The sequence below is a fragment of the Acartia tonsa genome, chromosome 8, assembly GCF_053477335.1.
Source record: "Acartia tonsa isolate MP-2025a chromosome 8, ASM5347733v1, whole genome shotgun sequence".
NCBI lineage: Eukaryota > Metazoa > Arthropoda > Copepoda > Calanoida > Acartiidae > Acartia > Acartia tonsa.
Window position 1 is genome coordinate 26,220,725 of NC_137267.1, and position 17,901 is coordinate 26,238,625.

Sequence of the window (17,901 nt, forward strand, 5' to 3'; positions counted from 1 at the left end):
TTTCTAGCAGCCGAGAAAATCACATTTACTCACTGATCAACTGGTGGATAAAATGTATTATAGAGTAGCTTCTCTATAAATTAATCAATGAGTACCTTCATTGCTATAAATGAAAGACAATAGCTAAATTAAAGACACATAGCTAAAAATCTTGATCAAACAAACTGACAAAATACCCTTTTAAGTAGCGAGGCTTCTGTATGATTTGTTCGTTTGCCTGTCCGTTATTAACCCATTAGTGACGAACCGGGTATTAAAACCTGGTTCCACCCGGTTCCAGAAAATGTTAAAAAAACGGTTTCCAGTCTTCAAATTGCATCATTCTCAGTATGAATCCCCCCTCTACTACCCTGGTTTTCATTTCCCCCTGGAGCAGGCAGTTTTGCTTACTTCCGTTTGCTGGTATAGCTCAACAAAATTTGAAAACTACAAAAATTTTGGTGAATTCAAAATACCCCTTCTAACTTTTTTGTTTTTATAGTAAAATCGCTGATTTTTTTCGTGAAATCTGATGTTTATTGACAAGTACATCTATTTGTGAATTCGTTTTATTCAAATTACTAATTTTTATATGATTTTTTTATCGTTTTTTTACGCCTTATTATGACCCGGTTTGGCATGGCCATAAATGCCCAACAGTTTTAAAACCCTGCTCGGTTTTGGTTTTATTACCCAGTTTTAACTTTTCAACCATTAAATATTTTTTTATGATTTATTATTCTTGAGCCACCCTAATCAGTATACCCTAGTAATCTCTATATGTGTCCTCCAATATTTTTATGCTGGTTTTCTGATATGTATTACCCAATTTTTATATGTTCTTTTTTTGTAGTGTGTGTGTTTTAAAACTTCAAGAAACGGGTTTTTTTTAACTGAAAACGGCGGCACCTATAGCTGAAACACTAAATTGCTTCGTATATTACTTGTAGCTCTATAGATTACATGAGGTTGTGTAGTTTTCAATTACGGATTGTATCAAAGTTCTAAAAAGTGTTCATCTCACTTTGGGCGTTCAAAAATTACATTTTTCATTTTTTTGTTGAAAAAAACGGGTGTTTACTTCAAAACCAGGTTTTAATGCCCAGGGAAACTGCCCAAAACGGGTCAAAATGCCTGTTGTGCATTTATGGCCATGCCGAACCGGGTTTTTTTGCAACTTTCCTGTGCACGCCACTAGAGCAAAACAAAAAAATACGTTTTCCGTTTTTACCATTATAAAGCTTCCCTGAGATTTTCAGCTCGATCGGCCCATAAAAGTGGCGCTCGGCACTAATGGGTTAAGTCATATGTAACAGTCACTATGGGTACAATGTGATTTTTCGGGCTATTATTAAAGATAGACCTGTGCCCCTCTAGTCTAAACATTTCATTTCCATCTGTCTGTAACTCATGCTTTAAAAGTTAAAATTATTTTAAAGGTTTCTTTGATTTTGAAAAATAAGTTATAAAGTGTATGTTTAGTAGTTTAGATGTCATAAAAAAAAAAAAGAAATAGAATATGTAATAGTTATTTGATGCATCATATTATAAACAACTTTCTGATGATAAAAAAATGTACATGGTGTTTCAAGAGAAACATCTTTTTAAAAATATTAATTATGCATTGAAAATAAAACAATTATATGAAATGCCTTATATATTTGGAAAACCTGTTCTGGGACATTTATGTATCAAATATTTAAAAATGATTTTTTCAACAATTTATTTTGTATGCATGATTAAGATTTTTAAAAAATGTTTCTCTTGAAACACCCTGTACATTTTTTTATCAGCAGAAAGTTGTTTATAATATGATGCATCAAATAACTATTACATATTCTATTTCTTTTTTTTGTTATGACATCTAAACTACTAAACATACACTTTATAACTTATTTTTCAATATCAAAGAAACCTTTAAAATAATGTCTCTTGTATTATTACATATTACAAAAAATAAAAACTAGCAAATGCAATACACTTTGTGCTTTAGATGCTGCGGGTTCTAGCTAGACTAATGGATATGGAATATACATGAATATTATGCCAGGGAATAAATTGTTATCAATGTAGGCTATTCATTACTGGTCAGTTCATTTATCAAGTAAAGAAGGGATTGGATAAAGGAGGTGGATGGATGGTATCATTGTTTTAGTCAGCTGGGCTGGGAGTTTCACTTTAATTGAGAATATAAAAATCTTGTTTTATTCAAGAAATTATAAATCCATTGCTAGACTAAAAACCATCTGGAAATTTTATTTTTGTTTAAAATGTGGCATCTGAGGAACAATGCCTCCAACTTAGGTAATTTCCCCAACTCTGACTCTATGTCACTAATGGCATATATGAATTCTGATAACAATGTGTCAGATTAGGTAATTTCCTCAACTCTGACTCTATGTCACTAAATGTCATATATGAATTCTGGTAACAATGTGTCAGATTAGGTAATTTCCCTATCTCTGACTCTATGTCACTAAATGTCATATATGAATTCTGGTTACAATTTGTCAGATTAGGTCATTTTCTCAAATCTGACTCTATGTCACTAAATGTCATATATGATTTTTGGTAACAATGTGTCAGATTAGATAATTTGCACAATTCTGACTCTATGACACTAAATGTCATATATGACATTTGGTAAAAATGTGTCAGATATGGTAATTGCCCTAACTCTGACTCTATGTCAATACATGTCATATATGACTTTTGGTAACAATGTGTCAGATTAGGTAGTTTTCTCAACTCTGACTCTATGTCACTAAATGTCATATATGAATTCTGGAAAAAATGTGTCAGATTGGTAACAATTTGTCAGATTAGATAATTTCCTCAACTCTGACTCTATGTCACTAAATGTCATATATGACGTTTGGTGATATTATGTCAGATTAGGTAATTTCCCCAACTCTGACTCTTTGTCACTAAATGTCAAATATGACTTTTGGTAACAATGTGTCAGATTAGGTAATTTCCTCAACTCTGACTCTATGTCACTAAATGTCATATATGACTTTTGTTTAAAATGTGTCATATTAGGTAATTTCCCCAACTCTGACTCTATGTCACTAAATTTCATATATGAATTCTGGTAACAATGTGTCAGATTAGGCAATTTCCTCAACTCTGACTCTATGTCACTATATGTCATATATGGATTCTGATAACACCCTGTACAATTACAAGATTAAAACCAGTTTGCTACAACAATGTGTCTTATTAGGTAATTTCCTCAACTCTGACTCCATGTCACTAAATGTCATATATATTACTTTTGTTAACAATGTGTCAGATTAGGCAATTTCCTCAACTCTGACTCTATGTCACTAAATGTCATATATGAATTCTGGTAACAATGTGTCAGATTAGGTAATTTCCCCAACTCTGACTATATGTCACTAAATGTCATATATGAATTCTGGTTACAATTTGTCAGATTAGGTCATTTTCTCAAATCTGACTCTATGTTACTAAATGTTATATATGATTTTTGGTAACAATGTGTCAGATTAGATAATTTGCACAATTCTGACTCTATGACACTAAATGTCATATATGACATTTGGTAAAAATGTGTCAGATATGGTAATTGCCCTAACTCTGACTCTATGTCAATACATGTCATATATGACTTTTGGCAACAATGTGTCAGATTAGGTAATTTTCTCAACTCTGACTCTATTTCACTAAATGTCATATATGACTTTTGGTAACAATGTGTCAGATATGGTGATTGCCCTAACTCTGACTCTATGTCACTAAGTGTCATATATGAATTCTGGTAACAATGTGTCAGATTAGGTAATTTCCTCAACTCTGACTCTATCTCACTAAATGTCATATATGACTTTTGGTAACAATATGTCAGATATGGTAATTGCCCCAACTCTGACTCTATGTCACTAAATGTCATATATGAATTCTGAAAACAATGTGTCAGATATTGTAATTGCCCCAACTCTAACTCTTTGTCACTAAATATCATATATGACCTTTGGTGATGTTGTGTCAGATTGGGTAATTTCCTCAACTCTGACTCTATGTCACTAAATGTCATATATGACTTTTAGTAACAATGTGTCAGATTAGGTAATTTCCTCAACTCTGACTCTATGTCACTAAATGTCATATATGACTTTTAGTAACATTGTGTCATATTAGGTAATTGCCCCAACTCTGACTCTTTGTCACTAAATGTCATATATGACTATTGGTAACAATGTGTCAGATTAGGTAATTTCCCCAACTCTGACTCTATCTCACTAAATGTCATATATGACTTTTGGTAACAATGTGTCAGATATGGTAATTTCCCCAACTCTGACTCTATCTCACTAAATGTCATATATGACTTTTGGTAACAATGTGTCAGATATGGTAATTGCCCCAACTCTGACTCTTTGTCACTAAATGTCATATATGACTTTTGGTAACAATGTGTCAGATATGGTGATTGCCCCAACTCTGACTCTATGTCACTAAATGTCATATATGAATTCTGGTAACAATGTGTCAGATTAGGTAATTTCCTCAACTCTGACTCTATGTCACTAAATGTCATATATGACTTTTAGTAACATTGTGTCAGATTAGGTAATTTCCCCAACTCTGACTCTATGTCACTAAATGCTATATATGACTTTTAGTGATATTGTGTCAGATTAGGTAATTTCCCCAACTCTGACTCTATGTCACTAAATGTCATATATGACTTTTAGTGATATTGTGTCAGATTAGGTAATTTTCTCAACTCTGACTCTATTTCACTAAATGTCATATATGAATTTTGGCAATAATGTGTCAGATTAGGCAATTTCCCCAACTCTGACTCTATGTCACTAAATATCATATATGACTTTTGGTGATATTGTGTCAGATTTGTTTGCATTGCCAAAAATGAGAAAATAACCTGACATACTGTCACTAAATTTCAGATTGAAATCTGAACTTTGGTCAAATTTTGTCATATCTGAACTTTGGTAACAAAGAGTCATATTGAGACAGATTTAAATCTGAAATCTAGTGACTGTGGATTTCTAATCTGACCGAAAAGGGGTAAAAACTACTAGGGGGGATGTGTGTTACACCAACAAACGGAAGTAATAAATAAAAGAATTTTTAAAAATAAAAAGAAGATTTAGATAATAAAACGTTTAATTCATTTATTTAATGCTCCCCAACAATTAGTCAGGGCTATCCTTGCGATAGGAACGAATCAGTATAAAATACATAAATTAGGAAACTTTTATAGCTATAAACTTTGGTATAGGTTAAAGACGAAGAAATAGGTTCTATAAATATTTGAATACTAAGGTCTTATAATATAGCAAGAATGACAACATTTATAGGTGTAAAAGAACAATAAAATTAACAGGTCATGTAAAGGGAAATTACAAAGAGAAAAAACTTTTTTATTTTTTTATTTTGCTTTTAAACAATACTTCGATCAAGATTATCCAATAAAGTGATGGATAAAATTGGCTTTAAACCATCACAGGAACATTAGGTATATTCCCCGAGGAGTAAAACCCAATCGGTTCAGCGGTTACCGAGATCTTAAGCTTCAGACAGACGTACAGACAGACAGACTGACTTTGTATTATAGATAATATTGATTTACCTAAATCGAATGTTTTATCAATCGAGTCGATGGCATCCAACTGTCTTGAATTTCCATTCTGTATCACGAATTTCAGTATCGTGTCACTAAAATAAAAATAACAATATCCATTATTAAAATGTCAATGCTACTTGAATCGAAAGTAGACCCTAAGGTTAGGTTAGGCAAAGGGTTAGAGTAGCCCTACTGAAAGCAAAGGAAGCATTTGGCAAATTGGCAATTTAGGGGTTAATATCTTTGGGTATTTTTGTCTAAACAAAATGTTCTTTAAAGAGACAGAAACAATTGTTCTTCTTAAATTACCTTTCATCTAATGATTGTTTTAGGCTATGTTTATATGTAAGGTTAGGATAGAAGGGTGCAAAACATTAAACCAGTATTCATTATTAAAGTTAAAACAGACAAAATGGATCATGGCTTAGCATTCTTCATACCCCTATGCCTTATTGTCTTCACTAATATGTACATTTTTATTTGATACAAAACATATTTACTACAATGTACTACCATGTTCATAAGTAGCGCAGCAATAACAATTTCTAGAAAATAGTAATGTAGATCATCATAGTTAATTATTTGTCAAATTGTCAAAATGACTTCGTCAATTTTGCTAAATTATAGTAAAGTTATGCATAATCACTATTTTATATCAGCTGCACTTATATTATGTAAATTCATAAAACTATTTCCAGTATCGCTTCGAAACTGGAAAGCTGTCTATGATACGATGCAATAAATAACTATTCTAGTATCCTAGTTATAGAGTAGCTACACTACTAAACATATATACCTAAATCCATAAAGAAAAACATTCTGTGGGCTGGAATATTTCTCTGGTCTAATTATTTATAACATTGTTAATATTAAACATTTTTGGTTAATACATTTATTTACTTTTTTCCACTAACATTTTATGCATCATGTATTTGCTGAAGATCTCCAAAATGGCAAGCCAAAAAAATATAATTTTTCATTAAAGGTATTTGTTTAAAAGTAACATGATGTTTGTTTGTCTTTTTTACCGATCTCGCTAACTGATGGACTGATTTGGCTTTCTTTTACATTGAAGCTTATAGGCCAGAGGGGAAGGTTTATAACTCTTTGCGGAACGATAACTTATCCTTACAATAAAAATCATCCCTAGAAAAAAATTGCCTTACTACTCAACTTTTTAAAAACAAACATTAAAATATGATTACAGTTAAATATATTTATTATTATTTTAATAAGAAGCCATTTTTAAAAATATGAACAATGCCTGTTGTTGGTGTCTGCCATTTTAAATCCAGTTTGTGCCACCCCGACACTGGTAAACAACATTCCAGGATTTAACAACTAAATAAACAACAAATGTGACAACGTTATAAATATACATATACTCTCCTCTTATTGGTTATTTCATCGTATGAGGTCATTTTTGTAGTGCCATTTTGCGCTGTCTCTAATAAATTTATTATCAAAATCATCATATCCTATTGTATAAAGAAGAAAGGTTTCTTTTTGTCTGAAGCTAAAGTTCGCGGAACCGAATGGTTTTAGGCTATTTTCCTAACCTCCCCATAGAGACTAGGGCGCGAATAGATAGTTATTTTAATCAGATGTAATCAGGTATGCTCTTTAATTAACGAGTTCGGAGAGACCGTAAAGCAGAAGGAGTTAAAGACATTTTAAATCAAAGAGTTGCCTCGCTACCAAATAAGAATTTTAAAATTTGAATTCGAAGATGGTTTCATATTACTTTACAATTAAATTGATTTACCTCTCTATAAACAGCCAACATATGCAAAAACTCACTGGTTCAATAAAAAAAGTATTTAAAGAAAAATAGATAATGATGATCATAACTAGATACAAGAAGTAATAAACAATTTTACAGTTTGAAATAAACCGAATTGTCTTTAGACCTAACAAAGTCAGTGGTTGAGGGGCTGGCCTTTCAATGTGGCTGGTTGGAAGGGGTTTGCCCCCACAAAATCAATTTAAATAAGAAATTTTAAATTGAAAAGACCATTGCCAATGACCTACAAAATACGCAACTTCTTTACACAAGAGAACTAAATCTGTGCAGTTGTTAGACAGACATACATCCTACTGCTTTAATAATAGGAAAGAGTAAACGACAATATAATGATAAAAAGTATACAGTTGGAGTCTTTTGTGATTTACAAAAAGCTTTTGATTGCTGTTCTCATAGAATCTTGCTGGACAAACTTTCTAAGCTTGGAATCAATGGTACAGAATTGACATGGTTTAAAAATTACTTAGCAAATAGACAACAATTTGTTTACATCAACAATGCAAAGTCTGATATAAAATTTATTAACAAAGGTGTACCACAAGGTTCTATTTTAGGACCCTTACTATTTTTAATTTATATCAATGACTTAGCTAAATGTACTACTCTATTTACATTACTTTTTGCTGATGATACCAGTTTTTTAATTTCGGGTAAAAACCTTCATGATATTATTGATATTCTTAATATTGAATTAAGAAAAATAACTTATTGGTTTAGAACTAATGAGTTAAGCCTACATCCATCAAAAACTAAATTTATGATATTTACAAAAGATGAATCAACAATTGACTTTGATAGCATTAGTATTAATCTTGATCACAATAATGATAACCAAAATGATCCAAATTTGGTACACAAACTTTCATATGTCAACTCAAGAAGTGAAACTCCTGCAATTAAATTTCTAGGTGTTTATTTAGATCCTAAATTAAACTTTAAATATCATATTGATATGATAAATAAAAAGATTTCACGCTCACTATTTGCTATAAATGCTGCAAAACATATTATTGGTGGAAAAGCATTGCAAACTCTATACAATTCACTTGTCCATAGTCATCTTACATATTGTGCCCCAATTTGGGGAAGTGCAGCAGTATCAACTCTTGATAAAATTGTAAAACAGCAAAAAAAAGCACTGAGAATAATCACCAACTCAAAATATAATGCACATACTACAATTTTATTTAAAAATTTAGATATTCTTCCTGTAACTCAACAAATTGTCTATTCTAAATTACAATTTATGTTTGATTACGTTAATCATAGGCTTCCATGTTCTTTTGATAACTTATGGATTAGAAATAGCACAAGAACAACAAGAGATCTTAGAAATAATCAACAGTACAATGTTCCATTTGTTAGACTTGAGACATTTAAAAAATTCCCTTACTCTGATCTACCAAAGTTATGGAATGAAATCATTATTCCTAATACTAATCCTAATCCTGAAAATGATAATAATAATGACGAGGTTATTTATACTTTTAGCACAGTTATGTCAAGAAAACAATTTTGTATGAAACTCAAAGATTTTTTGTTGGAAAAACTTCATTTTATTTGTAATAGAGAAAACTGTTCTGAGTGCATAAACAGATCTTGAAAATTGATTTCATAAAAAACCTAGTGATTTTTTTAAGTAGGGGGGGGGGGGGTTGTCTTTTGGCGGGGAGGGGAGTGTTGTTTTTTTTGTTTTTTTGGCGGGGAGGGGAGGGTTGATTATAGGGCAAAGCTCAAAGTGGCATTCTATAAAAAAATATTATTTTGAATTGAGAATTTTCTGTTTTTTTAAAAATAATACAATGACAAAGGCTTGAAGTATTGCTTTTTTTCCTTTTTATGTTTTTTTTTCTTTCTCCTTTCTTTTTATAAAAACTTTACTTATTAATCTTCGATGATATTTTAAAACTTGAAATATGGTATTAAAATTATATACAACAATGATCTATCTTATTATTTTTCCTTTTTATTCTCTTTAGTTTCATATTAATTTTGTTTTATTTTTCTCTAAATTCCTTCATATATTTTTTTTTTCATTTTTCTTATTATTTACTGATTTCTCTAACATAATATAAATGTTTATTTGTGTTTTTTTTTTACTTTTTTTACCATCCTTACAACTCAATTTAACTAAATTAAAGTTTCAATTTTCCCTTTCACATTTAATTTGTTTTATATTCTTTTTTTTCTTTTCGTCTTCTTTAAAAAGGGGCTTCAGGAATCAAATACACTATCCCCATTTTGGTCAAGATAGTACTCCTGTAGCTCCTGGTGCATATCCTGAAAATTTTACTTTTTTTCCACCAATTTATATTTAGTTAATAATTAATCTCTTAGTATATATTATTTTATTTTGTATGAGACTAAACATCATAATGTAAACTCTAAATTGTCGATAGATAGCAGCAATATAGAGTATTGTATGTGCTATCTCCTAAGCTAGGGGGTACCTGGCAGCACCAAAAAATAAATAAACATTATATTTTCCAATAGAAGTAATTTCGGGTATAGTCCTTTCCATGACATCGCTCCATATGGGGCGATGATTTTCTATAGCTCCTTCAAGGAGCTATAGCATAGCCTCTTATCATATGGAGCGATGTGATAGCCCCTTTTAAGGAGCGTTCATATCGCCTCTTATGATAAGAGGCTATGCTATAGCTCCTTCATGGCCTCTTAATAGCTCCTTTGAAGGGGCGTTAATATCGCCTCTTATGATAAGAGGCTATACTATAGCCCCATGATGGCTCCTTCATAGCCTCTCCATCGCCCCTCCATAGTCCCTTACCTTAATTTATATAACAACCCACTTGATGGCCCCTACATCGCTCCTCCATCGCCCCTTCTCCAAATTTATATTACATTGTACTTTGATGGCCCCTACATCGCTCCTACATCGCCCCTTCATCGCTCCTACATCGCTCCTTCATTGCTCCTTCTCCAAATTTATATTAAATTGTACTGTGATGGCCCCTACATCGCTCCTTCTCCAAATTTATATTAAATTGTACTGTGATGGCCCCTACATCGCTCCTACATCGCTCCTTCATCGCTCCTACATCGCCCCTTCATCGCTCCTTCTCCAAATTTATATTACATTGCAACTTGATGGCCCCTACATCGCTGCTACATCGCTCCTTCATCGCTCCTACATCGCCCCTCCATCGCTCCTTCTCCAAATTTATATTAAATTATACTGTGATGGCCCCTACATCGCTCCTACATCGCTCCTTCATCGCTCCTACATCGCCCCTTCATCGCTCCTTCTCCAAATTTATATTACATTGTACTTTGATGGCCCCTACATCGCCCCTCCATTGCCCCTCCATCGCTCCTACATCGCCCCTCCATTGCTCCTTCATCGCTCCTTCTCCAAATTTATATTACATTGTACTTTGATGGCTCCTACATCGCCCCTCCATCGCTCCTACATCGCCCCTCCATCGCTCCTACATCGCTCCTTCTCCAAATTTATATTAAATTGTACTGTGATGGCCCCTACATCGCTCCTACATCACTCCTACATCGCTCCTACATCGCTCCTTCATCGCTCCTACATCGCCCCTTCATCGCTCCTTCTCCAAATTTATATTACATTGTACTTTGATGGCCCCTACATCGCCCCTCCATTGCTCCTACATCGCTCCTTCATCGCTCCTTCTCCAAATTTATATTAAATTGTACTGTGATGGCCCCTACATCGCTCCTACATCGCTCCTTCATTGCTCCTACATCGCCCCTTCATCGCTCCTTCTCCAAATTTATATTATATTGCAACTTGATGGCCCCTACATCGCTCCTACATAGCTCCTCCATCGCTCCTCCATCGCTCCTTCATCGCTCCTACATCGCCCCTTCATCGCTCCTTCTCCAAATTTATATTACATTGCAACTTGATGGCCCCTACATCGCTCCTCCATCGCCCCTTAATAGCCCCTTACCTTAATTTATATAACAAAGCTCCTATATGGCCTCTCTATCGCCCCTTAATAGCCACTTAATTTAATTATATAACATTGCCCCTACATAGCCTCTCCATCGCCCCTTAATAGCCCCTTACCTAAATTTATATAACAAAGCTCCTATATAGCCTCTCCATCGCCCCTTAATAGCCCCTTACCTTAATTATGTAACATAGCCCCTACATAGCCTCTCAATCGCCCCTTAATAGCCTCTTACCTTAATTTATATAACATAGCCCCTATATAGCCTCTCCATCGCCCCTTAATAGCCCCTTACCCTAATCTATATAACATAGCCCCTACAAAGCCTCTCCATCGCCCCTTAATAGCCCCTTACCTTAATCTATATAACAAAGCTCCTACATAGCCTCTCCATCGCCCCATAATAGCCTCTTACCTTAATTATGTAACATAGCCCCTACATAGCCTCTCCATCGCCCCTTAATATCCCCTTACCTTAATTATATAACATAGCTCCTACATAGCCTCCCCATCGCCCCTTAATAGCCCCTTACCCGATTTTATATAACATAGCCCCTACATAGCCTCTCCATCGCCCCTTAATAGCCCCTTACCTTAATTTATATAACATAGCCCCTACATAGCCTCTCCATCGCCCCTTAATAGTCCTTTACCTTAATTTATATAAAATAGCCCCTATATAGCCTCTCCATCGCCCCTTAATAGCCAATTTATATAACATAGCCGCTACATAGCCTCTCCATCGCCCCTTAATAGCTCCTTACCTTAATTTATATAACATAGCCTCTCCATCGCCCCTTAATAGCCCTCCATCGCCACTTAAAAGCCCCTTACCTTAATTTATATAACATAGCCTCTACATAGCCTCTCCATCGCCCCTTAATAGCCCCTTATATCCTCCTTCAAAACAGTTATACACCTTCCCAGGATCTATTGGAAGCTACCCTATAAAGGAGAACCATATTGGTTCTGCAGTTAGCGATCTTCTTTGATACATACAGACAATGATCCTGTTACTTTTTATAAGGATTAAAAATAAAATGGCCTAAAGCCATCTCATTACCCATAGGAAGCTTCACTGTAAAGGAGAACCATGTCGGTTTAGTGGTTAGCAAGGTACAGACAGACATACATACAGACAAAGATCCTGTTACTTTATTATAAGGATTAAAATAAAATAGTTATTAACCTCCCCAGGACCTATGAGAAGCTACCCTATTAAGGAGAACGATCTCAGGACCTATAGGAATCTTCACTGTAAAGGAGAACCATATTGGTTCAGCGGTTAGCAAGATCCTTCGGTACAGACAGACATTCATACATACAGACAAAGATTCTGTTAATTTATTTTAAGAAATACAGATAAAATTGTTATAAACCTTTCCAGGCCTAAAACCATCTCAGGACCTAATTTCTGCCGTTGACAACTCGAGTTAAGTTACTATATTATTTTTACAATGTTTAACTTATCTGTTATTATTGGCTGACGAAAAGTTTGGGCAAAAAAAAAATTTATTCTTCAATGAAATATCTCTCCAGTATAATTTTGCCAAGTGCTAATTTATTAAGAATAAAGTTTGCCACAAATTTACCAAAAAATCTCATTGTCATTTCGCCAGGGAGGATTAGGATAGTTCCCAAAGTGTTATAAGTTGGCTTATCCAAGAGTGCTGTCTAGTCTCCAAAGTTTTATAATACCGTTTTCTTATTCGTTAGATTAACAACCTTGGGGACTTTTTATTGTTTTGTGATTGTTTAGTTCATTAAGTTGAGTGTCTAAATGTTTCAACCACTAATTCTAAACTAAAGAAGGGGTAATTTTGTGAATCATCAATGGGAATAATTAATATATAAACATACATATATATACAGTGTTTTTTTTTTATGAGAGCATTTTTGAAAGCAATTTTACCCTACTTATAGTTATCAGAATTTAATGATTAATGGCTTATTCTCTTCGTTTTTTATAACCATTAACAGAAAAGCAAAAAAATATTTCAGTTTTTATTTAAAAAGTACAGTAAATTCAAAATTTCAAAACATGGGTGTCAACATCTAAAATAGTTATTTCTCGCATCGTATTATAAACGGCTTTCCGCGGATATAGAAAGTACAATTATGAGATTAAAACTAGTTTTTTTAGCCCCGAGGTGCAGAAGGCACCGGCTAATAAAACTGGGTTTAATCTTATGATTGTACATATCTATATTCGTAGAAAGCTGGATATAATACGATGCTAGACATAGTTTTTTCGTATGGATGAGAACCGGTTCCTATCCACCGGATTCAAATGAATACGAGAAATGGTTTTAGCGCATTTTTCTTATGCTCAAATCTTCTACCCTTTCCAAGAATGGAGGGAGTACATTGGGGGGCCAGTATTCCCTCCCTGGTTGAGATATGGCCTTCAAATTTCAAAATGTTCTAGTACATGTCACAAGTAGTATCTATATAAATTTTTAGCTCAATATCTCAACTTTGAAGCGTTTTGCAGCCATTCTTGCAAAGGTAGATTATAAGAAAAATGCACTAAAACCATTTTTAGATGTTGACACCTAAGTTTTAAATTTTTTAATTTACTGTACTTTTTGAATAAAAACTGAAATATTTTTTGCTTTTCTATTAAAGGTTATAAAAAAGAAGAGAATAAGCCATTAATCATTAAATTCTAATAACTATAAGTAAGGTAAAATTGCTTTCAAAAAAGTTCTCATAAAAAAACACACTGTATATATGTATATATATCATTTTATCGACAATCGTCTTATCCCTGTAGATCTCTGATTATCAGAGCATTTTTGAAATATTTGCTGCTTATTTTTTGGCTGCCTTTGGCAAAATAATTTTTTTTCATAAAAAATGTATACAAAATTATCGTATTAATTTGGTAAATATATCATTGCACTTGAATTATTTTTAAGTCACTAACGGCTAATCCCATAGATGACCCTAGGAGTACTTTAATGAATAGATGTGGTGGAGAGGGGGGGGGAGGGGGAAGGTTAAGAATTTAAGGGAAGTGATACCTTCCGGGGGCTGAAAGTGTTAGTCCCCTCCCCAAAATGAAAACTTTTCCTGCGAGTAAAATAAGCTTCAATGTAAAGGAGAAGCATATCGGTTCAGTTGATACTGATAAACATCCTGTTACTTTAATGTAAATATTAGTTTAAGGATAGTCTGTATAATCTCAGGGATAAAGGAAACATTAGGCAATTTTTACAATAGTCTCCAAAGTTTTATAATGAAGTTTTCTTATTCGTTGGCTCAAAACTTTGGGGACTTTTGTCATATTTTGGTTGTAGTGTTGCAATTTTGTGTATCGTTATTAGGGATGGATAAAAATTTATCGGCCATTGTCTTATTCCTTTAGATCCTTGGTATAATCAACTGAATAACAGTTCCAACAACAAAAATTAAGATATTGCTTCACTTTTTATGGACAAATATCCTGTTATTTTATTATAAGGAAAAAAAATAAACTATCTTAAAATCATCTCAGTACTCAGCGGTTAGCAAGATCCTACGGTATAGACAGACAGACATACATCATATCGGTTTAGCAGCAAACAAGATCCTTTGCTACAGACAAAAAAAAACTTTGTATATCGACTAGCGGCTACGCCCCCAGCATCTATTGGCTCTGTATTCAAAGGGGAATGAATAAAAGCCTAAAGCCTTCCCAGGACTTAAAATAGAATAGCATAAAACCATCCCTCGACTTAAAATAAAATAGCCTAAAGCCATTACAAGACAAATATTAAGCTTACCTGAAATAGAAAGCCCAATCTGTTTAGTAGTTATTGAGATCTTAAGTTTCAGAACAGAAAGCCTTACTAACGTGGACAAACACAGGATATTTCGGACAAATGTCGGAGTGGACATTATATAAGTAAAACGCAGAAGTGTCTATAATATCTTAAAAATTAGGTTTCAACAACATTTGTTTAGTTATTTCTACACAGGTTAGGTTAGGTTAAGATATAAATATACAAATAAGCCCCCTGCAGGGGTTAGGCATATAAAAAAACATATTTGACAGTTGTAAACAATGTGAGAAAAAAATATGTTTTAGTTTAATGAAATGTTCTATCTGTTTCAAACCTTTGCCTTTCGATAGAACTTACCTACTTTGGAAAACTGTTAGACTGATTTTAAAATTTCAGTCTGTGAGAAAAGATATTCAAGATTTTTTTTTGTTTTGAAAGATTTTTATCTTATAAATAAAATAAAAGACACTCCTGCGTTTTACATAAGCAATGTCCACTCCGACGATTGTCCCATTCCTAGGTTTGTCCACTCCAACGTTTGTTTATGTTTTACTACTTTATATAATAGGATAATATGTATTCTTCTTTTATATTTCTCTTTTCTTATTCACTTGCAGCTGCGCTCTTTTTAATGTAAGGAGGCAGAAAAATAGCCTAAACCAATTAGGGGCTTAAATCTGAAAATGAAAAAGCAAAAAACCATCCCATGACCTATGTGAAGCTTCCCTTAAATGGAGAATTTAGTCAGTTTATGAAATTTTTAAGCTTCAGACCAAAAAAAATACTTTTTTTGTTAAAAGAGAGACTTTTCTACAATTAGGGCTAGTCCTTTCGTCATTGCTCTTCTCATTAAGTTAAGCATGTGGTTTTCTCTGCTATTGTTAAAGATAGACTGTTGAGATTTTTAGTGAATATTCCCATGACATATGTATATCCAGTCTATAAATTATTTTGTCTGTCTCTCAATTATGCTTCAAAAGACTTAGGTTTCGTGATAATCTTTGAGTAATAGCATATTCTCTTAAAGTCTGCTCTATAACTTACTTTGTCTGTTTGTCCATTATATGATCCTTATTCAATATTCTATTTAACTAAAAAATTTCATTCTCTTAGTTTATTTTTTTTCTTTATTTCATTATGTTATTATATTATTTATATTTATTTTATTAATTCATTATATTTTCATTATAATTTTCCTTTTTAAATGCGAAACTTTTCTATAGTAAGGATTGGTTTGTCCGTACGTCCAAACGGTTAGACGACATTTTCTTTAATTTAGACATGTTATAAATATCCTATCGATTTCAAACTTTGCAGAATGATTTCTATAACAGTTGGGTACAATACTATATTCATTACTAGAAAGTATGTACGTCCATTTTTTTGTATAATATCATTGTCCCATTCATCTGGGTTTTGGAGTAATGTTTCTTAGGACAACAAGGTTTAGTATTATAATCAAATACTAAAAATAAAATTATGCCCTTTTACTATATTCTATACTAGCAGATTCGCCCCTAGCCTCAGGGGCTTTGCCCCAAGAGGTGATAAAATTTTTTTTTGGCGAAATTCGTAATAGGACCAAGAAAATCTTCAGCAAAAAAAAAATGGGGGGGGATTTTTTTGTTTTTGGGGGGGTTGGGGGTATCCCACCCCCCAAGAAAATAGCCTAAAACCACCACAGGACCAGTAGGTATATTCCCTGAATAGTAGAATATAATCGGTCCAGTGGTTACCGAGATCTTAAGGGACTGACAGACGGCAGACAGACGGACAGACAGACAGACGGATGGACAGACATCATTCTACTTTGTATTATAGATTTACGCTAATTTTAACAAAATTTATGTTTGACCTCCTGATTTTAGAGCTTTGCTTTTGTGAATGTTGTTATCCTTGTTATCTTGCTTTTTTTTCCTTTTTCATAACCTATTATATAAAGTAGTAATCTTTTTTTTGTCTGTAGAAAAGCTAACCGCTGAACCTATATGGTTCTCCTTTACAGTGAAGCTTCTTTTAAGTTCATAGAGGGTTTATAATTATTTCGAGGGAGGGTATCTCCACCCTCCCAGAAAATTCACCCCAAGAAAAATATTACCCCATCCCCTCAAAAAATCTTTTTAACTTTTTAAAAGCAAAGCTTTTCTATATTAAGGATCAGTCCGTACGTCCGTAACGGTTAGCTATTTTCGTTAATTTAGGCATGTGATTCCTGTAGTAGAAAGGTACGATTTAGAAAGTCTATAATCATTATCAGAATATCCATACGTCCATTTTAAGCATACTAATTATTAACTTACAACAAATTTTTATGTATCAAAATTATCCGATTAATCTGATTTCTGGGATACTGATTCCTAGGACAACAAAATAGAATGTTATAAGCGAATCATATCTATAATCAAGTCCAAAAAATGTGAGTACGTCCTTAAGCATTTTCCTGCATGTAAGCAATTTCTCAATAAATTTACTTACAATTTTGTTTCGAATTTTAAATTTATGTTCTGACTATTCAGTTCTGACACTCTACATTATTAATGTTCATTAAAGGACGCCTGCAAGAAATAACACGCTTTAACTGCTAAAAGACTGCCACAAGAAGACCCAATACCCCAAATTATAAGCCTTCAGCTTCAATAACAAAAAAGTTCTAGGCATTTCAAAATAGCATTTTATGTACAATGGAATTTTTGAAAGATTTCCAATGCTCATAAAAGAAAAAACAATATTAAATTACGTTGCCTAGACATAAAATTATAACCTTATCTTTGTCAGAAACTTAGATTGCCT

At 33.1% G+C, this 17,901-nt stretch overlaps 1 protein-coding gene across 2 annotated transcripts in view; it reads right to left on the bottom strand.

Moving 5' to 3' along the window:
* Positions 1 to 17,901, bottom strand: part of LOC145326390 (telomerase protein component 1-like) — a 75,113-nt gene that overhangs the window by 32,530 nt on the left and 24,682 nt on the right. For both annotated transcript variants that reach the window (XM_080169725.1, XM_080169724.1), the window contains exons 20-23: positions 7,362 to 7,395; positions 6,861 to 6,937; positions 6,393 to 6,440; positions 5,603 to 5,688 (exon numbers count right to left, since the gene is read on the bottom strand). In XM_080169725.1, coding sequence (XP_080025851.1) covers positions 5,603 to 5,688; positions 6,393 to 6,440; positions 6,861 to 6,937; positions 7,362 to 7,395 — 245 coding nt within the window. The remainder of the gene's footprint in view (positions 1 to 5,602; positions 5,689 to 6,392; positions 6,441 to 6,860; positions 6,938 to 7,361; positions 7,396 to 17,901) is intronic.